We start from the raw sequence: 27,713 nt of genomic DNA, 5'->3' as shown, positions 1-27,713 counted from the left end.
GCCTAGAAACCGGGGTCAATGTATGTTAGGCCTAAAATATAAATACTTATTTAATTTAAAAGAATCATTTTAAATTTTAATATTGACAATTTAATTTAGTTACAATTTTGGTCTACAATGATTATTATTTAATGAGATATGTTTTAAAATCATAAAGTAGATGTTTGACACAAAATCACCTACACTAAGCCTATTTTTGTCAAGGTCAAAGGTCACAATGTATACGTAATTACACTTCCTGAAAAATTGTTATATTTTTAGACTAAATAAAAACGTGATAATACTGCGTTAAATATATCTTTTTAGTTAAAAAAAACTTAGCCAAATTGTAGCAAAAATAAATCAGAGCCAAAAAACACTGGACCATGACTTCTTCTAATATTATTATAATTTTTACGCAACCACTGGACGAATTTAATTAAAATTTTCTTCCTTTAATATCTATAGTATTTTTTCGTCGGAAAAATTAAATATTTGTCTATATTATTATTTTATAATTAACTCTGTTAAATCTTGACTCTCTTGACGAAAATTTGTAATTAAGGAAAATGGCCTTGACAAGAGATTTCTTTCTTAAAAACGCCTATTATTACTATTTTTTTTTTGTCAAGGTTGGCTTGGTTTTATCTTTAGCACATGGCTTCGTTTTTTAATTTTTTTGTGCGAAATTTTCTACCTACATTGTTTTGAAGACTTAAAAAATAAAAATGATCTTAAAAGTTTTTAATTTTACATTTTTTTCTCTTAAAAATATAAAAAATTGTTTTCTTTTGGTTTCTTAAATTTTAATTTTAATATTTATTATTTTCCTTATGTATTGGTTTCTAAATATTGTACTTACCTTTGAATAATGAATAATTAAGAAGAATGTATGTTTTATTAGCAATACTGTTTAATTTTGTACAATTAAAATTAATACTAAAATAAAAATATTAAAAAAAAAAATTAAAATCTAACACAAAAATAATTATTAATTAATTAATTAAACTTAAAACTAACTTAAAAAATAAAGAAACGTAATTAATAATTAATTATTTCTCAACTAAATGCTTCCAACTGGACGGAATATTAACGTTAAATAAAATTAAAAAAATAAAAGCAAATTCTAACGAATTAATAAAGAAAATTAAAGATTAATAAAATATAATTTTAAAGCTTTTATAATTGGACGAAAAATGGGCTTCTAATATTAAATATTATTAAAAATCGGTAACTAACTAACTAACTAACAAAGTTTCACTAATTAATTATTTTGTGCTATATTTGGCAATTTGTTTTAAAATTTAAACACTTCTTAATTAATTTCCTTGTTGTTTCTTCAAAAGTTTTTGAGTATTTGTAAAAATGCAAGGTTTTCGCTCGATAATTGACTAGATTAAAATTATACTCTATTATATTACTAGTTTACTACCAATAACCAACAAATTAACGCGAGTGTTAAATAAAATTAGGGAGGGAGAAGTTAATTAAATTTATTAATTAGTTAGTAAAATTAGTTGAATAAAAATTTGTTTAGAATAGAAGGAAAAACCGGTTTTTTTTAGGTTAAGTTAAAACTCCTTATCTTTATGTTTACAGTTAGTTTGATCCTGAAAATCAACCAGCCTGAGGCAGAAAAATTGTTGTAATGATTAGTAATTAATTAGTTAAAATATTAGCGGTTTCAGCTGCATTTTCACTAATTATTTTAATTTTAGTAAACAAACATTAATTTAAAAATCAAATTAAATTAAAAAAAGGTGTCTTACTTTAAAAGCAAATGTCGTTTTTCATTTAAAAGCTTGGAACAATCCGTTTCAACTTTGGCCCTCCATTCCATTTCTTTCGATAGAGATTTTTCAGCCATTTCTTTCGAATGTGACAAAGTTGAAAGTCTGCCTTGATAATCTCGAGTTTGTTCTTCAATTTCACCTCTTTTGTTGTCAAAAAAGAAAAAGTCCCATTAACAAACACAAAAACATCAAAAAACAAAATGGAACCAAACACAACAAACCAACAAGCAAAACTCACTTAATTTTGTAAATTCTTTCTCGGTGCCGTTGTTTTCTTTGCTGATACTTGATCATGAGCAACTCGTTCTTCTTATTGGAAGCGATTAAATCATCTTGAAGTTTTGACACTTGGAATTGGAGCTTTTTAATTTGACTGACAAGACCCAGCTCCTAAAAATAATTAAAACAGAAAAACAACAACAACCACAATCAGTTAACGAATAAACATTTACCGAAAATGCAAAAACATGTCTTACATGATGAGCTGTTGAAATTTTGTTTTCTAATAACGAATGCAAATTATTTATACGACTGGGGGAATCAGATGACGTAGATTGGCGAGCTGTGGAATTTCCTAAAGAACAAAAAAAAAAAAAAAAATTACACTTTGTAAGTTTGTAACTTGAACTTTAACCTTTAGGGGAGAAATTACTTCGACTTATGGTCTTTTCTTTACGTAACTGATCCTCCAAATCATCATACTGTGCCAAAACTTCGCTCAACTTAAACGACAGCGTTTCATTATCCAACTCAATTTGTCGATTCAATTTCTCTAAAACTCGAATTTTATCTTTCAATTGGCTGATTAAATTTTGTTGTTCGTTGAGTTGAATTTGCAAATTATCTCGGTGTTCGCACACTTGTTTTAGATTATCTTTCTGTACATCGCAAAATATTATTTATTTTATAAATAAAAAAATTTAAAAAGACAATTCCTAAACTAAAATCCATCAAAATTAAAGTAAACTAAGTGATATTAGTTTCTTACACATGTGCATTTTGTTTCGATAGTCAATTTCCCCTCTACTTGTAACTTATCTATAATTCCTTGCAGTTCGCTTATCTGAATTGAATTAAATGTTTTAGAAACAAGAGACGGAGAATTGGGCGTTTTTTTTAGTTTTAAAGCGAGAATCTGCCCTCTATAATCATTCATAATATGCTGGTAGACGTTACGTATTTAATAACTATAGGGGCCAGAAACTATATTTTTTATTTACTCCGTGTGGTTATGTGTAATAACCAACAGAGTTATGGGCTGATAACCAGTTATTTAGTTAGTTATGTGGTTATGGGATGTTAGCTATAGTTATTTAGTTATTGTGATTCACGGGGGAAATAGGCAGAAGCGCGCTTTATTTCATGGACGATTCAATTATAAAGGGGACTGGTAAAAGTGACTATCAATTCAACGCTTTGATAGTTCAAAAATCGTGTCACAAGGACGGTTTTGAAGTTCAGTATAAAGCTTAGGTTGTAAAAGGAATTGTGAAACGTATTTTATAAGCGTTTGTAGAAGTGTAGAATCATTTTTAAACCAACCCGTACTGGAAATGAAGAATTTTGCGTTGTTTTCTAGTCCCTTATGAATATATATAGTGTCCCTGACCCTCTGGTTTTACGACTTAAGAACCGGTTTTCATTTGTATACAAAGCCTTATCTGATTCTGATCTCACTAGGAGGCGATTTGTAGCGGTGGGGTTGATAAAGTCAGTGTGAACTTTGTCACTGCAAGGGGTTATTTATGATTGTGTTAATTTTCAAGATTTAAGATTTGATTTACGATTTACAAAGAGAAAAAATGTATGCTAAAGTAGAAATGGCACCTTATGGTGTCGTGGTCACTGTATCCCGGGAGTATTGAATTGGGCAGGCATTTCTAAAGTTCATGTTACTTTATAGCGTATGTGAGACACTGTATACCCTTAGATCATCGTAGGGTACTTTACAACCTTAGCACATTGGAAACCACACGGAGTAACGCAAGCAATATTATTATCGCCTTTATTCTAATTTTGGCATAATAAAGCAGGAGCAGAGCAGAGTATTGCTTTAATATGAAATTAGACCTTATCCTGTGCCATTTTTAAATCTTGTTCCATGAGTTTCTTTTCATTTTCAAGCTGCTGAACGTCATTCTGATGAACTCTGTCCAGCTGTTCCTTCACCTCCTGCATAGCTAATCGTTGATCGTGTAATTCCGACTCATAATCATCTCTGATAAATTTTGTTTAATATTTTGTAAACAAACCAAGCATATAAATAAATATTTATAAAGCAATGATCTGTACTTACTTTTGTTTCTCCAACATTGCTTGAAAGTTTAAAACGTTATTGTCACGGTAAGCCGCACTTAGTTCAAGCAGTTCCTGTTGCAAATATCGCCTTTCTTCAAGCAAATAAACAAGTTGATCACCGACATTCAAATGAGCGATATCTTTCAATCCCTCGTTTATTAGTATACGTTTGATATCTCGGAAATCCAGTGAAATATCGTTTATATACTGATTATTATGGTGGTGGTGGTGATGGTTAGGTATTGCAACAACTCCTCTAGCATGACTCAACCCTACAGATTCAGCCATACAATGCGCCTCATACCTCCGTTTTGTTTAAATGCCTTGTATTGTATGAATCACGAAAATTTAAATTTAAATTTCAATACTTGCAAAAATTTGCATTGCATCCAATAAACATAACAAAAGAGCACACCTACTTTTAGAATATATCTAAGCAGAGAGAGTGGTGGTGGTATGGAAGTCTTTGTTGTATTATTTTTCAAAAGAGAATTAACTACAGCACGTCTTATTTGACGCAAAATATTTTAACAAATTAAAATTAAAACTAGTTTTCGCGTAAAACACGTCCAACTTCCTACTTTTCCCGTTACGTTATTTATAATTAAACTGTAAAAGCATCTATAATAGCACGCTTTTCATGATTTCTGTCAAAAAAATTCCCGTTTTCTCCACTAGCAAGCTCGCTTCCTCCGCGGCAAAAGTAAAACAACTTTCCCTGTTCTCAGTTCTGACAGTAGGTTTCTATGGTAAAAATTTCCTGCCTACTTGATTACAACACCTGCCTTGATTACGCTCGCGGGCAAAGAAAAAAACACCTCCTCGCTCGCTTTAACGACCCTCCCGCATTCGCGTTTCACGCAAGAATAAGTTGCAAAAGATGACGTAAACTCGTCTATTTTTGGTCTACGTTAGTACGTCGTACCACGTGACATCTATAGGTCCCGCCTCAAGGCCCGTTCAGACGACACTCTTTTTCTCGCTACGCTCGCTGTGCTGAGCTCATCAGATTTTCTGGCTTCACCAGCCTCTATAAAATTCACTGTTCACACGGACAAAATTTTCTCACTGTTGACAAGCTGTTGACCTCGGTGAGGAAATTTTGTCCGTGTGAACAGTGAATTTTCTAAAGGCTGGTGAAGCCAGAAAATCTGATGAGCTCAGCACAGCGAGCGTAGCGAGAAAAATAGTGTCGTCTGAACCGGCCTTTAGACAGGCCCCCGCTGTTAAAGGCTGGAAACATCTCTAACATTATACGCATGCGCCGATCGATTGATATTTATTTTACGCGGGAAACTTGAATCTTTCAAACTATCCAATCGATATATAGGTTGCGATAAAATAATTTAAAATAACGCGGTATTTGCTGATAAAAGATGTTATACCAATATTAAAAGTCACGAAACAATTAAAATCCATTAAAACCAAATGAAATAATATTATTTTAATGAATTAATTTGCTGAAAAAAGCGCGAACGTGAAAGGTCGCACGCACTCAAAGCAAAGTAGGCTTAGCTCGGGGCTTGCGCGAGCCATCCATAAGCACAGCGCACCCACATCCCCCTTTCTGAATTCCGCTCCCCCAATTTCCTCCTTTCATTTTTGTTTACATCGGTTTTTTTCGCTGGCAAGTAGCCAAGCGAGCCCGCCCGTCCACGTGGTACAATCGGACGAATGAGAAGTTGCATTTTCCAAACGTTTCACGTGCTACGAAGCTGTTTTCCCCGCCACTGATATTTTCAACTGGCGCCACCGCTTTTGCTTCACGGGGACGCGGCGATAGTTGGACGCGATTCGATCGGATGCCAAAAGTTGACTGCGTTCTTAAACGAAATACTGCGACATTTTCACGATAATTTTGAGTTTCTTCCGAATAATACGTTACATTAAAACCAAAGTTATTAAAAGACACTTCAAGATAGATGAAAATAAGCGTATGGTTAAAGTAGAAACACTCCACGACATCCACTCCTCATGTCCATGTCGTATTACGACACTGTGATACATTTGCTAGCCGGAGGGTAAGTCTCGATCTGATCCGCACAAATTCCTTAGCTTTGCAGCTGTTTCCAAGGGAAATACTCTTATTTTGGGTGGGCCAATCCCTTAAACCTTATAAATACTCTTACGTAATGGTCAATTTTCATTAGGCCTAACTGCTAAACTCGTATAAGGTTTACCAGGCGTGACAATAGAATTTTCTTATTGACCTACTCTTTTGTTATGGATTCATGCTAAGATAAGCCCAGAGGCGTAACTATAGGCGTATGGATTCTTTCTTTAGTATCAAAGGAGGGGTCAGGGAAGAAGAAACGTCTTGGGAATCATGCCCAGGCATGCCAGATTGCGGGCGGGTGGTCCTCTCCAAATAGCCTAAAAATCAAACCGGAAAAATAGGCCTATTCATCCCTGTTATGCGGGAAAGACAACCTTTAAATTTAAGGGAAAAAAAAATTAGTCATTAGTACCTTTAACATTGGAATTTCAAGTGTTATTCTAAAAGTATAGCTTTATACCTGGAATAGATATGTGTAGATAACATTTCTGTTACTCAAGACAATGCTCTGATGTAACAGTGTATAAATTTGCATAGGTAGAAACTTAGAAAGATAAAATCTCGGCACACCCACACACTTAAGATGTACAGGTAGATTATGTAAAAGTAACAGTAACAGTGGTTTAATATATTATTTATGCAAACTATAATACCAGGAAAGAAGCTAAATAATGACCTAAGGTTTCAGAAAATGAGAATAAATTTGCAATAAATTATTTATTTTGACATTTAATTGAACCTACTACGGATTATGTAAGCATATCAAGGAACACTTTTTGGGTAGTATTCCCTTTAAATTCTCGTATGGGATGTACCAATTATGTAAAGGTAGAATATTGTATATTATTTAGACAGTTTAAGCACGCCATATGTCCAAATACTTTGAAGGCCCATTGAAATATTTAGACAAACAGTGACTGACACTTGACAATTTTTGAAGTTTAGATTACAGTAATTTGTTATTCTAAAGTCCGTTTTTATAACAAATAACCAATAACCATAGTTATTATTGGGTACCCTATTTGTTAGGAAACAAGCTGGTTAAATGCCATAATCCCAACTTTCACAACACAATTTTTTCTTTAATTTCGTTTCTGTATTGTAACTTAATTAATTTAATTAACATGAACGCAGGCTTGGAGGCACAGCCGGGGCCATCGCGACTTGTCCCTTGGAAGTGGTTAAAACGAGATTACAATCATCAGTAGCCAGTTTTGATTATGCATCAGTGAATTCCAATTCTCGCTTACAACTTTGCGGTGTTTGTAATCCAAATTCGAACACAACTGTACCACAAAACAACCCCTTCAATTCTCCCATCAAACCGGGACAGAAGAGACCATCCTTTGGAATATGGAGGTGTTTAAAGTAAGTGAAAGCATGTATACTTTATTTAGAAAAGTAAGAAAATGTCCTAAAAGTCCTTGATTTGAGTTTAAAAAGAATGTTTTCATTATTTTAATATTATGTTATATAATTTGAGATTCAAAATTTCAAAAACAAAAGCTGTCCTAAAAGGTTGCATATATTACGCAATTTGTCTAGAAAGTGTTTTCAAAATTTCCCATCTGTCAACCACTGTATTGTAGCATAAGTTTATAATATATGTTCCATAAGTATGACACTTCCTATACTTGATAATGCTAGAAACTTATTGAGAGCTAGTTTAAGAACGACGCGAGAATTGAAGTCCTACACTCGGTGGTTAATTTTGCAGTCCAAGTCCTATTTGGTCTGCATTACTAAGTCCCCTTTGACAGCGCCTCACTAGGCGTCGCTATGACCTACGTCACTTCATGACAAACTTATGGAACATATTTTACGAACTTGTAGTAAAACACATGTTAATGTTTAGTCACTCGTTCTTAACTACCACTGCAGTTGTTGCAGCTGCAGGATTAATAGTTAAATGCTTAATTTACATTTTATGTTACTAAACCATTTAATTCAATTAAAGACTGCCCTTAATTAATTAATTAATTTAAAATAAGGGCAGCCTAAATGAAGGTTAATTTCCACCACGTGTTATTACATGTGACAAAAATTTAACGTTTAATACAATTTAATAGATTAAATTTGTTATTCTCGCGATTCTATTACGATTTCTAAGAAAAAAAATATCTTTTTATCAAAATTATTTCAGTTTGAATCATTCGCGTTACATGTGGGTGGTGTAGGGTACACTAATATAAACTAGGACTGTACAAGATAAGGTGCGGTGTTCATTTACAGTACATTAATAACTGCGGGGGGGGGGGGAATTATCTCTAAAACCATCCATTTTTAGGCAATAAGTTCATCAATGTTAAGGGGATTACGTTATCAGTAACCGAAAATATAAAATTGGACTTTGAATACTTCCTGTAATCTTGTAATAACTATAAATGCAGTACTGGAAAAAAAAAGAAAAAATAGAACTTTCAACTCTTTCTTGGGAGGGGAGTATATCTGACGTAAAATGGCATGACAAAATATTTTATCTATAAGTTTATAAGATATGTTCCATCCATAAGTTTGTAAATTCTGGTAACTTAAAAACTGGAGCTTGTTATTAAGTGAGTGAGGTAGGTCATAGATTCGGGGTACAGCGAAAACGCCTGGTGAGGCGCTGTCAAAGGCTTAGTAATGCAGACTAAATAGAGAGCTTTCAGTTGACTGAATACTACGTCATACCCTCTTAAGTCTTACCAAGGTTCTGGCAACCATATTGGCGGGTGTCAGCTTTCCTTCCGCATTCAACCCACCCATATCTCATCTGTTATATTATCTATTGTGACGTCAGTGCCCAGGTAGAACGTCACGGGCTTAGCTTTGAAGGTGGGCGGCCATGTTTGGTACAAATTTGATTCTTTGGGCAAATATCGTTGGTGACGTCACTGGGCATCGGTGATAGCTCTATCGTTCTCGAACTAGTTATCTCGAGCTGTAAGTCTCTTCTGTAGCATTACGAAGTATAGGTAGTGACGTCATACTTATGGAACGGAACATATCACTTATAAACTTATGTTGATAGCGCTTAGCCTTCAATAGATATTTTGAAATTTAAGCTATAAAATATTCTTAGATCCGATGAAATGGAGTCATTGATCTTTGCAAGAGTTAAAAATTTATGAATAACTAATTTAGAAATTGCGATAAATATTATAAAAAGGGCTAGGACCGAGGGGGTAGACACTTGAGAACTCAGGTGTACAATATGTCTTGAACTCAATGTACTGTCAAAGCTGAATTGTGAATTCCGAAGGTTTTGAAATCAATGCACTGTGAAAACTGAACTCTTGAACTCTGGTGTACACAGAGGTCCAAAGCGTCTACCCCCTCGGCTAGGACGAAGGGGTGATAATATGAATTGGTTTATTTGCTGCGAAGTAGTTTAAAGTTTGTTGGCATTTGAGCCAGAAACCTTTGGCAGTTGATCAGGGATTTTTTGGTGAACTCAGCCCTCCTAGCTGTTGTAAACAAAATATTTCGCGGATACCTAGGCTATCTAAGTTCCTGGAGACTTAGTAATTCCAAGAAGTTATATCTAGTATCTCAGAGAGAAGGTATAAATTCGCCAGATTTATCTCCAGTCCAAACGTAGGTCCGGAGTTAATCCCCGCCTCTAAATTACAACCAGCATCTCATTGGTTCTTGAAAACTCACGTCAGCGCGACGACGAAAATTACGTATTTTCCGACTGAGGAGAGGCGAAATAGCCCGGCGCCTCCTTTTACGTCCCCCCTTGTATTTTGAAAGAGGGACTGGGACTATGGCGCGCGAATACAAAGGCATCTTATACCTTCTCTCTGAGATACTGATATAACTTCTTGGTAATTCTTTCTGCAGAAAGCTGAGGTTTACAATTTCCCTCCGCTCTCTCCTACGCCGTTGAATCTATCTATCCCATTCCTCCTAAGTGGCCTGATAGGATAAAATAAATCTTTTGCGCAAGAATCTTGAAATTTAAATTGCTTCATTTTGATTTATGCATGCGTGCCAGAAATTTAACAAGGTTAAGAAGTGAAGTGACGTAGTTGGAATGGATGGGGGTATTCCTAATGGGAAATTATTTTTACACATCTTTCTAAAATGTCTAAAAATATCTCTAAATTCGAATAACTACCAGAAGAGTCTAATGCCAGATTTTTAATCATTGACTGATTGAAGGTTTTAACTTGGTTTGACTTTGACCATAAGTTTATAAGATATGTTCCATCCATAAGTTTGTCACTGGTAACTTAGAAACTGGAGCTTGTCATGAAGTGAATGAGGTAGGTCGTAGATTCGAGGTAAAGCGACGGACGCCTGGTTTTGGCGCTGTCAAAGGGGGCTTAGTAATGCAGCCTAAATAGGACCTAGATGGAAGTCCTGCAAAATTAATTAACCACCGAGTGTAGGACTTCAATTCTCGCTTCCGTCGTTCTCCCTCGAACTAACTCGAGCTGCAAGTCAGTCAGTAGCATTACGAAGTATAGGTAGTGTCATACTTATGGAAGGAACATATCTTATAAACTTATGGTCTGACTAATTTTTGAGGCGCCAACCCAAACGTCTAAGCTGGCAGCCAGCTGATGTTTGCAAGTTTTCTTTTTTAAATTAAAATTGGGTCAATATCTAATTAAAAACATACGGTTTCCTTCAACAACATTAGAAATGATTCATTTCATTGTTTCATGAAGTGTTTATTTGTTTACACGGCCGTGAGAAAATCTGACAATTTAAAATAGGAAACACTTTGCTCTTTATCAGGGGTTCCTACAAGGAATTTTGCAATTCTTTTTTCTAGTACTGTACATAGCTTATCAGCCGGACTTCTTTAAAAATCGGTCCTTTTAAAATTGTCCCATCAAGATGAAATTAAAATATATGTATTTCTAAGAAACATAAATTATCTCTCTTTGCATACTATTTTCCATTATTGTCTTTGAGAGGTTTGTTTGTTTGTTTATTTATTTGTTTGGAAAAATACCAAGCAACAAAGTTGTCCATTTTATCAAAACTGATTCTAATTATAAATTAAACGGACTAATTATGGAATTCAACTACAGAGTGGATTCTATGGAAAATCAATATTGAGTCGAAATTGTAACTTCAAATCAATGACAATTTTGCCACAAGGGTCACTATTTTCGAGTTATGATTTGATTTGAGTGTTTTAGGGATGACCCCTTTAATTAATTAAATTAGAAATCATTGTCTTAATTAGTTTCTTAATTAAATTTAAGGGGGTCATCCCTAAAATACTTTGACCAATCTTAACTCGAAAACAGTGACCCTTGTGGATAACAAAATGGAGATAAATAGAAGTTACATTTTCGCCTCAAAATCGATTTCCCAAAGAACCATACACTGTACGTCAGTCCGAGGGGCCGATCACACGGTGTACACGGCTGTATCTTTGGCTGTACTAAATTGATTACGCGTAATCTTTAAAATCCCCGCCCTTGACAGCCCTTAAATAATTATCTGTAATCTGTGTACAAAAACTTTGACAGTGATTAGCCCCTCGCTTCAGTCCTATAATTAGTTAACCCTCTCGTTTTGAAACACGCTTTATATAACCCAAAATATTAAAATACGAGCGCGTCTATTTTCTCTCTTCATAGGCATATTATCGAAACGGAAGGCACGAAGGCATTATTTAAAGGACTGGGACCGAATCTTGTCGGTGTGGCACCTTCAAGGTACGTTCAAAAATAGCCCAATTTTCTTATCCAAAAAAAAAACCCCATAATGAAAGCTAGGATGGATGATTTTAATTGTTGTGGGTGAAAAATGCCCCGAGGTGTTTTTGTGTCTTAACGTTAATTTTATTATTACAGATATAAAAAAAAATAATATTGGGCTTTTAAAAAATTGGGGTGTTTTGAGGAAGAAAGAGTCGAGAGACCACACTAACACACTACACACTCGTACGAGTCATACTTTGCTCTTCCCGAGTCCCTGTGGTTTGTCATCCTAAAATTACCCCCCTATTTTTATTATACCATAAGTTTATAAGATATGTACCTCCCATAAGTTTGTCACTGGTAACTTAGAAACTGGAGCTTGTAATTTTCAAGTGAGTAGGTCATAGATTCAGGGTAAAGCGAGGGACGCCTGGTGAGGCGCTGCTATCAAAGGCAGGCTTAGAACAGACTAAATAGGACCTAGATGGAGTGTAGGACTTCAATTCTCTCTTACGTCGTTTTCCCTCGAACTAGCTCGAGCTGTAATTTCTCTCAGTAGCATTACAAAGTATAGGGAGCTAACAGTTCAGACCCTGAAACGTCACAACCTTCTATCTCTTACTGGAGTTTCATCCCCCCCCCTAACGGTTGGAAGCGGTATTCTACGCGCAAAAATGCCAACCAGAGATGGGCTGCGTGACGTCAGACTATCTCTTCCCCCTAGCCAGTTGTTAGCTCCCTATAGGTAGTGTCATGCTTATGGAACGGAACATATGACTTATAAACTTATGTTATACACAATAAAAAGAAATTAATATACTTCGCTTAATTTTTTACGTTCGGCATATTTTGAATGAACAACATCGAAAAACATTAATTAGTTTCCTATTTTTCTCTTTACCTTCTTCTAGGGCAATTTATTTTTGTACCTATTCAAATACCAAGAGTTTTTTCAATGGTGTTTTTACACCCGATACGCCTTTGGTCCATATTTTTTCCGCAGCCAGCGCAGGTAATTGTTAAACTTAACAATCAATCCATAAGTACTTCAATTACCTATAAAAGTATCTTTTTATCGTCATCGCGATAAAAATATACTTTTATAGATAATTAAGTTTACTGTTTAAATAAATAAATATAAATCTTAACGCAAAATGCTAATAATTAATTTCCCTTTCTTCTTGCTTTAATCCTTAAAAAAAAAAAAAATTAATTGAAGGGTTTACGTCTTGTTCTCTGACCAATCCTATCTGGTTTGTGAAAACAAGACTTCAGTTGGACCAAAGGTAAAAAGATGTTGATTTATATACACTTTTTCGATATTTCGTTGTTTTATTTTGTTCTAGTATTAATTGTGGTAACCATTTTGACATTAACTCCCTAGAAATTTGTTTAAAGTAATTAAATTTCAGGGAGACCAGCGGTCCTATATTATCCTATAATTTCCTATATTTTTGACTTAGTTTGGGAAGTTTTCATGTAGTTTAGCATCAAATTTATCAAAATTTAATTATCTCTTTTATCGAGATCATATTTGAATTTTTGTCTGGGCTCTCTGAAATTTGGAAGTTTTTCGTTTTCTTCGATACCATACCATAGAATTTGATAATAAGTACCGATCTTTGGAACTATCAAATGAAGATGACTTTTGTCTCGTCTGAAGTGGTTACCCCCTTAGATTGTTATCTTTTAATGTAAATTTAAATTTTTAAATTTGTTTTGGTTCTTAGAAAATATGGCAGCGTAACAGCCTTGCAATGTGTGAAAGAAATCTACAGTGCCAAAGGGATCGCTGGATTTTACAAGGGGCTGACTGCTTCGTATTTCGGCATTTCAGAGACTATCATTCATTTTGTGATTTACGAATTTATCAAAGCAAAATTAAAGGAATACCACGATAAACAATTTTATAGCCCCGATTTCAAAACGCCCAAAGACTTTGCGGAATTTATGTTTGCGGGAGCTGTTTCCAAAACTTGCGCCTCAATCATTGCCTATCCCCACGGTAAGATTATTTTGCCACATAAACGATGAACACATTCTCACAAAAACGATAAACACATTCTCACGAAAACGATAAACATATTGTCACGAAAACGATAAACATATTGTCACGAAAACGATAAACATATTGTCACGAAAACGATAAACATATTGTCACGAAAACGATAAACACATTCTCACAAAAACCATAAACACATTCTCACAAAAACCATAAACACATTCTCACAAAAACGACAAACATATTGTCACGAAAACGATAAACACTCACGAAAACGATAAACACATTCTCACAAAAACCATAAACACATTCTCACAAAAACGACAAACATATTGTCACGAAAACGATAAACACATTCTCACAAAAACCATAAACACATTCTCACAAAAACCATAAACACATTCTCACAAAAACGACAAACATATTGTCACGAAAACGATAAACACATTCTCACAAAAACCATAAACACATTCTCACAAAAACCATAAACACATTCTCACAAAAACGACAAACATATTGTCACGAAAACGATAAACACATTCTCACAAAAACCATAAACACATTCTCACAAAAACCATAAACACATTCTCACAAAAACCATAAACACATTCTCACAAAAACGACAAACATATTGTCACGAAAACGATAAACACATTCTTACAAAAACCATAAACACATTCTCACAAAAACCATAAACACATTCTCACAAAAACGACAAACATATTGTCACGAAAACGATAAACACATTCTCACAAAAACCATAAACACATTCTCACAAAAACCATAAACACATTCTCACAAAAACGACAAACATATTGTCACGAAAACGATAAACACTCACGAAAACGATAAACACATTCTCACAAAAACCATAAACACATTCTCACAAAAACGACAAACATATTGTCACGAAAACGATAAACACATTCTCACAAAAACCATAAACACATTCTCACAAAAACGACAAACATATTGTCACGAAAACGATAAACACTCACGAAAACGATAAACACATTCTCACAAAAACGACAAACATATTGTCACGAAAACGATAAACACATTCTCACAAAAACGATAAACACATTCTCACAAAAACCATAAACACATTCTCACAAAAACCATAAACACATTCTCACAAAAACCATAAACACATTCTCACAAAAACCATAAACACATTCTCACAAAAACCATAAACACATTCTCACAAAAACCATAAACACATTCTCACAAAAACCATAAACACATTCTCACAAAAACCATAAACACATTCTCACAAAAACCATAAACACATTGTCACGAAAACGATAAACACATTCTCACAAAAACCATAAACACATTCTCACAAAAACGACAAACATATTGTCACGAAAACGATAAACACATTCTCACAAAAACCATAAACACATTCTCACAAAAACGACAAACATATTGTCACGAAAACGATAAACACTCACGAAAACGATAAACACATTCTCACAAAAACGACAAACATATTGTCACGAAAACGATAAACACATTCTCACAAAAACGATAAACACATTCTCACAAAAACCATAAACACATTCTCACAAAAACCATAAACACATTCTCACAAAAACCATAAACACATTCTCACAAAAACGACAAACATATTCTCACAAAAACGAACACATTCTCACAAAAACCATAAACACATTCTCACAAAAACCATAAACACATTCTCACAAAAACCATAAACACATTCTCACAAAAACCATAAACACATTCTCACAAAAACCATAAACACATTCTCACAAAAACCATAAACACATTCTCACAAAAACGACAAACATATTGTCACGAAAACGATAAACACATTCTCACAAAAACCATAAACACATTGTCACGAAAACGATAAACACATTGTCACGAAAACCATAAACACATTTCACGAAAACCATAAACACATTCTAACACAAACTTCTACCAATGTATTTTTCCAGAAGTGGCAAGAACGAGATTGAGGCAAGAAGGCAACAAATACCGATCTTTCTTTCAAACTTTATTTTTGGTGTACCGCGAAGAAGGCCACCCTGGACTTTATCGGGGTTTGGCAACGCAATTAGTGCGTCAAATTCCTAACACAGCCATTATGATGGCTACTTACGAAGCCGTCGTCTACCTCTTATCGAGTTACCAATGTGGCGTACCCGCCTTACAGTTATGTAGCAACGAAGAGGATAAAGAACCGTGTTAAAACCAAACACACGCGAAACAAACATTGACTACTCTACTCGCAACGTTAAAAAAAACAAACTATTTCTTACGTTGGCTGGCTTTAAAATTGGAAATTGATGATGAAAAAGTACTGCCTACTTAACGGTATTCATTCATTCTGTTTCTTTTGTGTTTTTAGAGCATCTCTGAGCTTGTATGTATATTAATTTAAGAATTTAAACGTGTAGATATTTTTCAAATCTTTTTTAAAAGGAGACAAAAGAAAAGAAAGATTTTTGTACAAAGTTGATTATCTTTTTACAACAAAAAAAACAAATGTTACTAATGACAAATTACCTAATTATAATAATAAGAGTCATGCAGTTCCTTGAATGCTAAATAACACCTATTTTTTAAATTTAGCGGCGGAACACACAAGCAAAATATTCCCTGACAAGTCATAATAAAAACCAGAGCTTTTTTAATGAATAAAAAAATCTCTCTTAGCGTAGATTGATTCATTTTTACGTTTGTTACTTCACCAAAACAATTAAACCTGATATATCCTAATTTAAATTGAAGCATACTCTTGTTTAAATTACTTTAACCTGAAAGATTTAAGCCTAAAGCTTCATTTAATACAAATAATTAATTAATTTTTGTTAATTGACGGAAATAATTCAGAAACAAGCCTGAAACCTAATTTAATCGAAGCATACTCATGTTTAAATGACTTTAACCTGAAAGATTTAAGCCTAAAGTCTCATTAATTAATTTAATCTGAAAGATTTAAGCCTAAAGTCTCATTAATTAATTTAACCTGAAAGATTTAAGCCTAAAGTCTCATTAATTACTTTAAACTTGAAAGAATTAAGCCTAAATATTCATTTAATTGCATTAATCATGAATTAATGTACAAATCTTTTAAGTGGTTAGTTATCTGTTCTCAATCACAATTAAAGTGGGTCTGTTTGGGGGAATTCAAGTAAACTAAAGTTAAACCTTACTAAATTAGTGCTTTCAAAAGTAATTAAAAACTCCACAAAAATCCGAGATTAATCAATTTAAATTACTACTATTATTACTATGTACTTGTATTTAGATAAACAGTGCTTAAAAACAAACAAACCAAATCTTGTACAAAAAAAAGAGTTATAAAGTTAATGTACATTAATAAATAATGTAAACAAACAAATATATATATACATGTATAGCTAAACTCACCTTAACGCTAAAACAATTTTGGTGCTAATGATAAACCACAAAAAATTCTAAGATCACATTTAACGATTACCAAGTAATTTCCACCCCTTCAAAGAAAAAAGTTTATATCCATGCTCAAGTTCTAATTAATGTAAATATTTATATTTTAATTGTTTTGAAATTGGAATAATTTTAGGGGGTGTGGTTCGTTTTAAAATTAAACTATTCCTTCAGAATTTAAGTCCCCAAGATTTTAGTTCACACGTCCCTAGTCCCAGAAGAAAGAAAAAAAAAGTTCCAAAACTTAATTACCGAGCTAATTATTTTATGTTATTATTGCACTTGTAAATAATTATTTGGAGTTATTATTATTATTAAGCCACAAGAGTATTGTGATAATAAAGTTTTGTAGTAAAATTATCTTTCATAGAATCTTTTTTAATGCGCAAGTAGGCCTAACATTCATTGGGGATGGTGCAAAGGCTTAGCGTCCAATAGGGGCACGGGCATGGGTTTTGTAATTAAACTTAAATAAGCCAGCATCATCTTAACTTAATTTCTCAATTAAAACAATTATCTTACCTAATTAATTTATCTTGAGGCCTTCAAAGTTCCCAATGACAGAATTTTAATCTAAAATTATGATGCAAAGGCTTAACAGTTAGCACACTAAACACAGTACAGCGAGCGATGTTGCTTCTTACATTTTTTACCGCCTCTAATCTATCACGTTGGCAACACCGGCTTAAAAAGGGCGCGAGACTTTTTTGACGACTGGATGGCAACACTGACTTAAAATGCGCGCGAAATTTTACAACCGTCATAAAACAAGCTGGTCACACCCATAACATTACCTCTCCCTTATGAATAATAATTCAATATTTATACAATTTACATTAATCTTTATTCATTTTATATTTGCGACACGATAAAAATAATACAAAGACAACTTACACTTGAAATAATTGGTGGATTTGTTTCTTTTTTTGTTCCATTTTTTAAAAAATATATCACAGGCTTATTTACAAAAGATATTTAGGCACAAATAAAAGTATTTTCTTTTTTTTTTTTCCTAGAAATGGTCCATGGCGAGGAAAATCTAGAAAGGGGTCCGAGATAGAGAGAGTCTCGACGTTTGGAACAACTTTTTGGCGCCCACGTGACGACGAGAAGAAACGCGCGTCACTAAGCGGCCACTTGTTCAAAATACTTCGCTTTGTTTTTGAACTCCGCTTGTCTTTGCCTTTTTTCGACTTCTTGCTTTTTACGTTCCTCTTGTTCGGCGCGAATTTCTTCCTCGAATTTCAAACCTCGACTTTGTTCCTTGATCTTTTAAATGGCGCGAAAGAAAAACCCCAAAACAAGATGGTTAGTAGCGATATAAAGGGTGCACTTCGAAATAAACGATAATGAACAATACCTTAGCTTCGAAAAAATCTTTGGCCCCTCCTACACCTTCCTTGTCCACGTCAATCTCTGTCAAGGCAGCCAATTGTACTAAACCTCCATTTTCAACAAGTTCACCGGCTTTAGCTTTACGGAATATCAACAGAAACTATATCGCGTTAGAGAGAGATTAAAAATATCTTTAGCGATCCAAGTTCAAAAGAAACCTGACTATCCATTAAGTTGTTAAAACTCACTTCTCGGAAACTTATTTTGGTATCTCCATCTTCATCAACTTCCTGAATCATTTGCTTGAGAGCCAAATGAGTTTGGGGAGCACCGAGGACTTCCATCATCCTTTTCAACTCGGTGAGATCAATAAAATTGTCTTTCCCCGTATCAAACCTTCAAATAACAACACTTAAAAATAAATATAGTTACAGTACATTCTCGAGTAGACCACTTAAGAACCACTTAAAATTTGTGAGCCGCGTGCCAAGTACAATCAAGCGAGAAACAAAGAAGTTGCGAGGAAAGATGCTAGTTTGTAAAATAATTCGGAACCCCCCCCCCCTGCTCCTTCGTCTAAAGGCCCTTTCAGACGATCAACTTCACGGCCTGGCAACACCGCAATCGGCAATAACTTAATTACGCAATCATAAGAATAGACTATCGGAGTTACAAACTCTTGCAGTTTTCAAGAACCCGTATAACACCTGAGAACGTTTAAAGACAGAATTGGGCCGTAGTGTGACTAGTGTCCCCCTCTAAAATTAAAGGACATCAAGGTTGCGAAAGGTATGCACTACGTTATACGCTACACACCTTTTCAATTAAAATTAAAATTTAAAGAATAAAAACTGGTTTTAAACAATTAGAATTGCCTCGCCCTCAAAATTGTTTTAGAATTTTAACAAAACGTTCTTCAACCTAGGGTTTAGAGTAAAAAAAAGCTGCAAAGTAGCTCGTATAACCAAAAGGATAAATTTTTAGTTGTAGTAGTAATTAGCCTACTTTTAAAACATTCTCCATAAAAAGGGAAGCGATAAACTCAACACTAGAAACGATGCCGAAATAACTATTACGCAAATCTTGGTAAAAAAGAAAAGAAAAATGCCAATTTTGATGTTTCGAAATGTGTATATAATTTGTGACATGTAACACCTGAAAAGGCGGTACGTTTTACGAAACTATCTGAAAGATTTTGCATATAAAACGAATACAGACTTTGAAATAAACAAATTCGAGAGCTAGTAGAACGATACGTTTTGAATTAAGAAATATAGTAACAGAGAGTTCAGTCTAGTACTACCATAAGTGTATAAGATATATTGTCTAAGTATGACACCTCATCATAATGCTAGGGACTTACTGCGAGCTAGTTCAAACCAATATAAAATTCCCTGACGTTTATGATAATTCCCTGCTATTTCTAGGTACTCTGAAGAACCAATAAATCCTCAGCTCAAGTTTAGCTAAACCTTTACGAAATTTGTTATATAACCCTAACGAGTTTTGATCGGGACATACTCTTATCTGTCAAATCTTTGTTGTCAAAGAAATAAAAAACCTCACCATCGACATAAAAACGAAAAATATTCAAGTACGTGTCTGATAATCCTTCTTCCTTATGTTAGGTTTAAATAAAACTTACAAAAAAAAGAAAACGAAGATTAAGCTCAAACAAGTCAGTCCCCCCAAAGAAGGGTAATCATCGGAAAATGGCGCCAAATCTGGACTGGTTAGCAAGGCTACATCATCAGTCATCCAATCACGAGGCAGATTAAGTAAGGGAAATGAACATATATATATTTTTTGGGGTCAAAAATGACAGATCTGTGCCCGATAAGTATAAGCTGATGTTTCGGAGCCGGCATTGGAAAATTAAGATTATCATAAACGCGCCAAAATTTCGCGCCATTTTTTCCGTTTATGATTTAAAGTTCCAATTCCAAATGCTATAACAAACCGCCAAGGGCTCCAGAAGAATAAGAAGATGTTCTCATTAATAATAAGATAATTAAAAGGGGGTTTATATCCTCATTAAACTAATCGATTGATTGATTTAAAATTTAAATGAGTTTCTTTTTTTATAACTGTATTTTATTTATATTGGCCCCGATTAAAAGGTCGGCCATTCAACCATTCCATAACCTCTCACGAATTCACGAAAGACCGATAAAATTTACGGATTGAGAAGAAGTCACGTGGGGTCATCAAAAGTCTGATTTCTTAACATTCCTTCACAAAAGAAAGCCGATTACTTTCCCCCACTTCTTTTTAATATATAAATTATATAATTCATTATTTAATCAGAAATTGAGGACTAACTAGGAATGAAGAAATCTTTCAAATTGACCGATGTATTGAATAGAAATTAATGAACTCCACAAATTTAACCGCGAAATTAGTTCAGCTTGGTCAATGCACGTGGTTTGGTTTTCTTTTGATACGAGGGGTAAACTACTTGCGAGGAAAAAAGTGTGTACATTTTATTTCAAATTTCAAATATTTTCAGAAGGAGATAATAGAAGAGAAGTATTATATACTTCTAATATTATTATTATTAAGAATAAGTCTTCGTGACCTTTGCAAAACAGTTCAAAACAATTCCTTGAATGTGACTTAAAGCCTAACGTCAGCGCAATTAAAATATAATTTAACAGAATACAGTTAAAACCTTAATTAAATTTACTAAAAAAATTTATAGTAGTTTCCCCCTCGGTAAATCGTACATTTAAAAAGTTCGTAACGCAAGGATGATAACGAAATCAAATAAGCGTACAAAATCAGTTACTGCACATTCCCCTTTCCCTAATTACATTTTTACAACTTCTTCAATTTTAAACCCGTCATAACCCGAGACCTTAGCGCGGCTTTGAAAATTCAAAAATGATCAAAAACAAATATAGGTCACGTTTGATATACAGTATATTTATAATAAAGTATAATATGACGGCGCGATCAAGCGAAAATTCTAGGACAAAAATAAAACTGCATCGTTCAAAAGTAACAAAAATAATCAGCGATTCATAATCTCTATGGGAAAGAAAGTTTTCTTTAGGAACAAAGTTTAACACGTAAAAATATTTTAATTGGTTTGACAGTTGGTGTGGTACCGAGAGGGGAGGAGCTACGAGGACGTGACGTCAGCATTGGTACTTCAACTATTTACTTTGAATCATAAAACAAAATTAAATAAACTGGCAACGACAATATCAAGATTTAGTCACTTCATTGTAAATTCAAAGATTAGAGACTCGCGTTACCTTTCCCGAAATGTCACGTATATCCGTTCCAAGGGGGAAGGAACAAGTAAAACAAATATTTGTATTTGTCTAGAACATATTTTCAAATTTAGACAGAATGGAGTAGTTACTATGGAAACCACGTTTTCTCATCCTGGATGGGATGTCGTGTTTCAAGAATAAAAAATTTGGGCCATGAGCTGGAAAGGTAAGCAAGGAAGTTAAAGGGCAAAGGTGTCCCCTCAAATTCGATTTATTTCCCAGTGTCTCGCGTGTTCTAATAATACAGCTGAATAGAAATTAGAGCAACAACTCTGGAGTATGTTAACAATAGACTTACGACGACGTTTAAGCCTCGGTCAAATTAGAATTACAGCTACATCTTTTATAATTAGGTTTAATTAAGAAGTTGAATTTCTTTTACTTCTTTACTTAAGGAGATTATCTTTTCAAAGAGTTTTAAGGCCTATTTTCACGCTAGCGAACTACAAAACCTCCTTTGGTGTATAGGGGTTAATACTATCCTTCAAAAGTATGTTTTTAAATTTCTTTAACATTTACTTTTGCTCGAGTTTTCTCCGAAGTTAAATTTAATTAATAAGTCGGTCACTTAGCAAATTAATCTTCAAAACCCAGAAAGAAGGGCCTCTCTTCAAAAACCACTTCCCTCTAGAAATTCTTTTCCGAAATCCTTACTAAAGTAACTAAAATACTTCCGAGTTCCGACTAGAGGGGAAATCGTGGAATACCTATAATTATACTGTAAACACTCAAGGCAGAAGAGGTCTCAATAATTTCCAATTCCAACGATTCCTAAATTTAGAGAAATCCCCTTAAAAACGGTATCGCCTAGGGGGGTATTTGACTGTTTAAGCTTTCCAAGGATCCATCTATCCATCCAGAGGTCTAAATTACTTCACTCCCACGACGTTGCGTTATTAAACCGAGGAGTCTAACACTCTCTATTATTTTGTAAAAGTGGTTTCTAAACTACTTGATTTTTCTAATGTACTAGAGCCGACCTTTTCAGGTGTCGGGGGTTAAATGGAGTTTCTAAATAGTTTCAGAATACAGGAATTATTATCCATTATACGAATAATGTCCGAGCTCTCGGACGTTTAGTTATAACCTTACATAAACAAGGAAGGAAGCGAAGTTAGGGAACGTTACTAAAAATATCGGAAATGGAAACACATCCGAAAAAATTTACAGGCAAAAGAGGATATCCTGTATTTTGTGGTGAAACATGTATATCGAAATATTTCAGAAAGAGGAACCGCTCCCTTTAATAACAATAATAATTAAATATTCAAAGCGTGGCTTTCAATTCGAAATTAGTATAGCTTATACATCATTCAATCTATACAGTAATGGCAGTTACCACCTTTGACTTTATTGAGATCTATAGGGAAATATATAGGGAAATAAACACGAGCTGCCATTATAGTCTACAGATGGGTAAAAAAAAATTCCTTAATCTCGCATTGCATCTCGAATAAATATCAGAATATTTCGGAATTCGAGAATGATGTACTCGAACTTCAATCGTAGAGGGGGCAACATAGATAAATAATTTATTTAAAAGGAAATAGCAGTTGACGTCAATACCAAAATTTCCACAATTTCAAGGAGATTTTGATATGTAAAATGTAAATCAATATATATTTAATACGTTCTCGAATTTCCCACTGAATCAACGATTCCCAAGGATGAATGGATCCTCAGCAGGATCTGCTTACTTAATATTTAATTAAGCGTAATACTGTCTAGCCGAGACTAGTTAATTAGTTTACAAATAACATAACGAAAAGGGGGCCTTTGCTGTTAAAACTAACAAAGATTCTATCCTAAAACCATACCACGGACTTTGTAATAGACTTAGGGACAAGAAATTCATTTTGTATATCGACAAATGAGTAATTTGTTTTCCAAGTTTTCCTAATCCACGCCAGAGAACCTCTAGTCCAAATAAAATCCATCATTGCCTGCAGCGTAACCCTCTGGCCCTTGTACCATGCCAATTAACGAAGCAAATGGGCCCTAGACTAATAAACTAAAAACGTTTCATTCCTACTCTATCATTTGACAGCCGAAATAAAACAAAACTAAGCTGAAGGCTCCTTAAAAAGCTAGACAGAGCGGAACCTAGTGCAGCTTAAAAAGGTTTATAAGAATCTTTTGTTGTCTTTTAAAACAACAGACGGTTGTCGATTTTCAAAGGAGTTTTTTTTGGACACGGCAGTAACCGTTAACGAATAGAAGCATAAGTTTATAAGTTATGCTCCGTTCCATAAGTATGACACTACCTATACTTCGTAATGCTAGAGAGTTGCTTACAGCTCGAGCTAGTTCGAGTGAGAACGACGGAAGCGAGATTTGAAGTCCTAATTAATAATTAATTTTGCAGGACCAAGTTCCATCTAGGTCCTATTTAAGGTGAAATTCATAAAGGTCGGACGCAACGCAATTTAGTACAGGCAAAGGCGGAAGTTTGCGCACGACGCCCTGCCTTTGCCTGTACTAAATTGCGTTGCGTCCGACCTTTATGAATTCCACCTTAAGTCTGCATTACTAAGCCTTTGACAGCAGCGCCTCACCAGGCGTCTTCGCTTTACCCTGAATCTATGACCTACCTCACTCACTTCATGACAAGCTCCAGTTTCTAAGTTACCAGTGACAAACTTATATGGAACATATCTTATGAACTTATGATAGAAGTATATTAATTTGAAGTTAGTGTGTGATCTTATATGTTCTCATTTTAACTAGTATCGTTAATATTGGTAACTTTAGCTTGAAATCAAGGTTATTTAGTAAATAAAGAGTCAAAGTTTCCCGTAATCCCGGAATTCTAGAAGAACCGGTGTCACAACTACGAAGATATTTGGGTGCTAACTCTCAAGGTCCTTTTTTTAAATTAGAAGCCGTACAATTTCAAAAACAAACGCTATTAAAATATAGTGGTATTGGTTGGTGGTTTGTCGTTGGCCTAATTTAAGCCTAAATGGTACAAGTTCCAAGGTATTGTATGGATTCTGCCAGAAAGGATACCCTATCCTTTCAAAAATATCAAAAACCAATTTTTCTAAACCTTTCACGAGATATTTTCTGATGGCAATTTTCAATGGATTCATTGTATACAAAGAGATCCAGAAAGCTACTGCCACTATTGTAGGTAACAAACTCCTGAATTTCACCTTCAAATTACAGCAGGTATAAAATCATCCCTCGCGTTATCTCTACTAACAAAATATTAGAAGTTAAGAAGGGGATAGCCTCTTACGCGGAGTCTTTTCGAGGTGAAATTTACCGTAGTAAACAGGGCGGAGTAAAAATCACTTCTGCTAGGGTAGGGTAGGGTAGGTCAAAAAGTAGTTGGGGACCACCCCACGTAAAGTCAAGGTCAAAATCAAAAAGCCGAAGCTAAAGCTTATTTTTATCTGACACGTACAAAAAGGTAGAGTTACATTCTTCCTTCCCTTTGCTTTCATATTCTTTTCTTATTTATCAAGGATACCTCTAGGCCTATTTTTTCCCCATTTTTGAAAATTATAGGACGTTGCCTTTTTCCATAGAACTCTTTCTTAGGTTCTTATCAAAGAATCAAAAAGGTAATCGAAGAATTTCATATTTTTTGGGGAGAAAAATTGGGTTAAAGACGATAGAAATGATTTATCTTAAATCTTCTGTTTATTTCTACGCGGATCTAAGTCCAAACGCGAGGTAAAAACTTCCTTACACAATTACGATAAAATGTCCAATACTTAACCTTCAATTCAAGCGTATGGACTTTATAATAGTTTAATGGTATCGCAATTCAGTTTTTGGGGGTAAAATAAAAAAGTTTAAAACCATTTCTTACGAGAAAGGTATTTTAAATTAATTTTAGCAGGATTAAATTACGGGTTATCGACAAACGATGATTTAAAAAAAAAATGGGGTTACACATTCATGCCCTCTAAACATTAGTCAGCCTTCGTCACTAAAATAGTTGCCTGTTCAAAAAGAAAAATTAACCCGAATGGCTGGCTAGACGTATAAAGATCGATATACAACTAAAAATATATCTCTAAAACCCCTTTTCTAACATTCATAAAACTAAAACTGTCTAGTAGTACTAGGCATAGTAGTTAGTGGACTGGCTACTATGGCTGGCACCATAATGACGACAACGACGCCAAGGGGGTTTTTGTAAAAATTCATTTGAGTCACCATTACTTGTTGCGTTTTGCTTTTAATACGGAGTTAGTCACGCGTTTCAATAACGGGATATCGCCAGAAAGAACTTTTGTTGTCGCGAAGAAATAAATTAGTAGGTATAGTATACGCTATTATTCCTTTTGATTTGAAATTTGAATGAATGAATCAATTCGCGGTGACAGAGTGTAACACCCACGATGATGTGTCGTAAATTAAACAGGAATGCCTCAGTCTTAAGTTAAGACTTACATTTTAGCCTATTTTAAGATTTTCTGACCTTTGACACGAGCCTTTTCGGGTTCTTAGATATTTTTGGACTATATAACAGCTGATAATTTCGTGCTTTGTGACTTAGTAACGCAAGCAGGCTTTTAAATTTATAATTATAAGCATAATTTATATTCAATTTCAAGTCATGCGCCCGGTTATACCGTGGATTTTTCGTTTAACCTTTGACCCCATGAATTCAGGCTCCAAAGCAAGCAAGCAAGCGGTACCTCCCTTTTTTTAAATTTTCTTTATATACAGGAATTTTAAAGATCTGTTATCTTACCTTTTAAATGTGGCTTCGTAGTCCTTGATCTCTTTCCTAGAGAATTCGTGAAATTCCGTGTAGGGATTAAAAACTTGAAACCGTTTGGCGGGCATAATTTGAGTAGAGCCCTCCTCCCCCGCTTCGTTGAAAGCTTGACGCCGGGCTAGTTTCATGGATAACTCGTCGTTGGCCATATTTAATTAAAACTGCTATTAGCAAAATTAAGAAGCCCCGATAAAAAACGTATAGATGGTTTGACAACAAAAGGTACTATTGACTATTTAAGCTCGAACAAAAGAGCACGTTAGGACACTGCGAATACTCTAACGTTTCTTGACACACTGACAAACGCGCGGGGAAAGTCTCGGGACGTAAACTCGAAAGCGAGCGCCTTTTTATATTCTAGTACACTACCGACCAATCAGAGACGAGGAAAATCTCCAGCAGCCAGTCCATGAGGTTCACAGTAGGGGGCGATAACGTACGCACTCTGTCGCACTTTAAAATTACGAGGCGTTATTAATGATTAATCAAATTAACGTTTCCCTAAAATTTTTATTGCTTTACTGAAAGACGTGGCTGGTTTTATTTTTCTTTATCGTCTTGAGTTTCAAAAAAACATTCGTCATTCGTTAAATATTTCAGATTAGGCCCAAAAAAACAAGACATTGACGTATATGTATATTTCCCGGGTTTTTTGGTGGGGCATTCTTATTGGACCCCTGGTTGACGTAGTCTTTTGAATGTTTTACAACCACGTGCCAAGTCTTAATGATATCAAAGACGTCCTTAATTGAATATTAGGCCTAAAATAATTTTAATTGACTGAAATAATTTATCTTTTAGAGATACTCGATAAAATTACGAGAATCTTAAGTTTCCTGTAGGACTAGGAACTTAGGAAGTTATCATAAATTAGTAATCTTAAGTGCATTGCGCAAATCAGTCGTAAGCCTTATTCCGCAGGAAACAGGGGAGACTTAATTGATAAAAAATAGGCCTACACTTAAGGTTAATACTTTAATATATAAACTGATGTTGATAAGAGCTCTTTAAAAATGTTTTATCTCAAAATAAGCTAAGCAGAAAGAAAAAACTTTCATTTTGAAATAATAATTGACAAGATAATGGCATAAGTATATATCTTAAAAAAAATGTTACACAATTGCAATTTGCAACCGCTGAAG

The 27,713-nt window shown here is 34.3% G+C and overlaps 3 protein-coding genes and 1 long non-coding RNA gene across 8 annotated transcripts; 1 reads left to right on the top strand and 3 right to left on the bottom strand.

Moving 5' to 3' along the window:
* Window positions 1-67: 67 nt before the first annotated feature.
* On the bottom strand, window positions 68-5,016 carry LOC149702482 (uncharacterized). Of its 4 annotated transcripts, none has more exons than XM_089866302.1 (9): window positions 4,486-5,016; window positions 4,069-4,393; window positions 3,843-3,990; window positions 2,761-2,835; window positions 2,425-2,650; window positions 2,249-2,346; window positions 2,011-2,162; window positions 1,749-1,913; window positions 68-1,605 (listed from the first exon to the last, which is right to left on the bottom strand). In XM_089866302.1, the coding sequence occupies exons 2-9, from the start codon at window positions 4,356-4,358 to the stop codon at window positions 1,551-1,553; spliced, it is 1,209 nt and encodes a 402-aa protein (XP_089722428.1). In that variant the 5' UTR covers window positions 4,359-4,393; window positions 4,486-5,016; the 3' UTR covers window positions 68-1,550. The 4 variants fall into 4 exon arrangements, with proteins under 4 accessions (XP_089722428.1, XP_089722427.1, XP_089722429.1 ...); XM_089866301.1 differs by having other exon boundaries at window positions 4,490-5,016; XM_089866303.1 differs by having other exon boundaries at window positions 68-1,370; window positions 4,490-5,016.
* Window positions 5,017-5,369: 353 nt separating this feature from the next.
* Window positions 5,370-17,577, top strand: LOC149702480 (solute carrier family 25 member 36-like). Of its 2 annotated transcripts, XM_089866291.1 has the most exons (7): window positions 5,377-6,091; window positions 7,261-7,494; window positions 11,715-11,792; window positions 12,689-12,789; window positions 12,997-13,063; window positions 13,508-13,782; window positions 15,741-17,577. In XM_089866291.1, the coding sequence occupies exons 1-7, from the start codon at window positions 6,045-6,047 to the stop codon at window positions 15,992-15,994; spliced, it is 1,056 nt and encodes a 351-aa protein (XP_089722417.1). In that variant the 5' UTR covers window positions 5,377-6,044; the 3' UTR covers window positions 15,995-17,577. The 2 variants fall into 2 exon arrangements, with proteins under 2 accessions (XP_089722418.1, XP_089722417.1); XM_089866292.1 differs by lacking the exons at window positions 12,689-12,789; window positions 12,997-13,063 and having other exon boundaries at window positions 5,370-6,091.
* Window positions 5,827-7,263, bottom strand: LOC149702481 (uncharacterized). Its single transcript, XR_016381741.1, has 2 exons — window positions 6,200-7,263; window positions 5,827-6,133 (listed from the first exon to the last, which is right to left on the bottom strand). It is a non-coding gene; the product is annotated as an uncharacterized LOC149702481 (long non-coding RNA).
* A 461-nt stretch (window positions 17,578-18,038) lies between the features above and the next one.
* LOC149702479 (EF-hand domain-containing protein D2-like) lies at window positions 18,039-26,906 on the bottom strand. Its single transcript, XM_089866294.1, has 4 exons — window positions 26,545-26,906; window positions 18,801-18,948; window positions 18,578-18,712; window positions 18,039-18,486 (listed from the first exon to the last, which is right to left on the bottom strand). Exons 1-4 carry the CDS (start codon window positions 26,718-26,720, stop codon window positions 18,343-18,345), a joined length of 603 nt encoding a protein of 200 aa, XP_089722420.1. The 5' UTR covers window positions 26,721-26,906; the 3' UTR covers window positions 18,039-18,342.
* Between the last annotated feature and the right edge of the window lie 807 nt (window positions 26,907-27,713).

Source organism: Phalangium opilio, unplaced genomic scaffold, assembly GCF_054372755.1.
Source record: "Phalangium opilio isolate 3A_F unplaced genomic scaffold, DU_Popi_V2 ptg000017l_1, whole genome shotgun sequence".
Taxonomy (NCBI): Eukaryota; Metazoa; Arthropoda; class Arachnida; order Opiliones; family Phalangiidae; genus Phalangium; species Phalangium opilio.
Note: the sequence above shows the minus strand (reverse complement) of the source record. Positions and strands in the feature narration are given on the sequence as shown.

Coding starts and splice junctions, on each gene's coding strand:
- LOC149702482 (XM_089866302.1), bottom strand. CDS start 4,358: ATGGCTGAATCTGTAGGGTTGAGTCATGCTAGAGGAGTTGTTGCAATA. Junction 2,651..2,760: donor TCGAAACAAAATGCACATGT/GTAAGAAACTAA, acceptor TGCGATGTACAG/AAAGATAATCTAAAACAAGT. Junction 1,914..2,010: donor GAAAGAATTTACAAAATTAA/GTGAGTTTTGCT, acceptor TGACAACAAAAG/AGGTGAAATTGAAGAACAAA.
- LOC149702480 (XM_089866291.1), top strand. CDS start 6,045: ATGTCCATGTCGTATTACGACACTGTGATACATTTGCTAGCCGGAGG. Junction 12,790..12,996: donor TTTTTCCGCAGCCAGCGCAG/GTAATTGTTAAA, acceptor AATTAATTGAAG/GGTTTACGTCTTGTTCTCTG. Junction 13,783..15,740: donor AATCATTGCCTATCCCCACG/GTAAGATTATTT, acceptor GTATTTTTCCAG/AAGTGGCAAGAACGAGATTG.
- LOC149702479 (XM_089866294.1), bottom strand. CDS start 26,720: ATGGCCAACGACGAGTTATCCATGAAACTAGCCCGGCGTCAAGCTTTC. Junction 18,713..18,800: donor CCAAAATAAGTTTCCGAGAA/GTGAGTTTTAAC, acceptor AACGCGATATAG/TTTCTGTTGATATTCCGTAA. Junction 18,487..18,577: donor AAGATTTTTTCGAAGCTAAG/GTATTGTTCATT, acceptor GCCATTTAAAAG/ATCAAGGAACAAAGTCGAGG.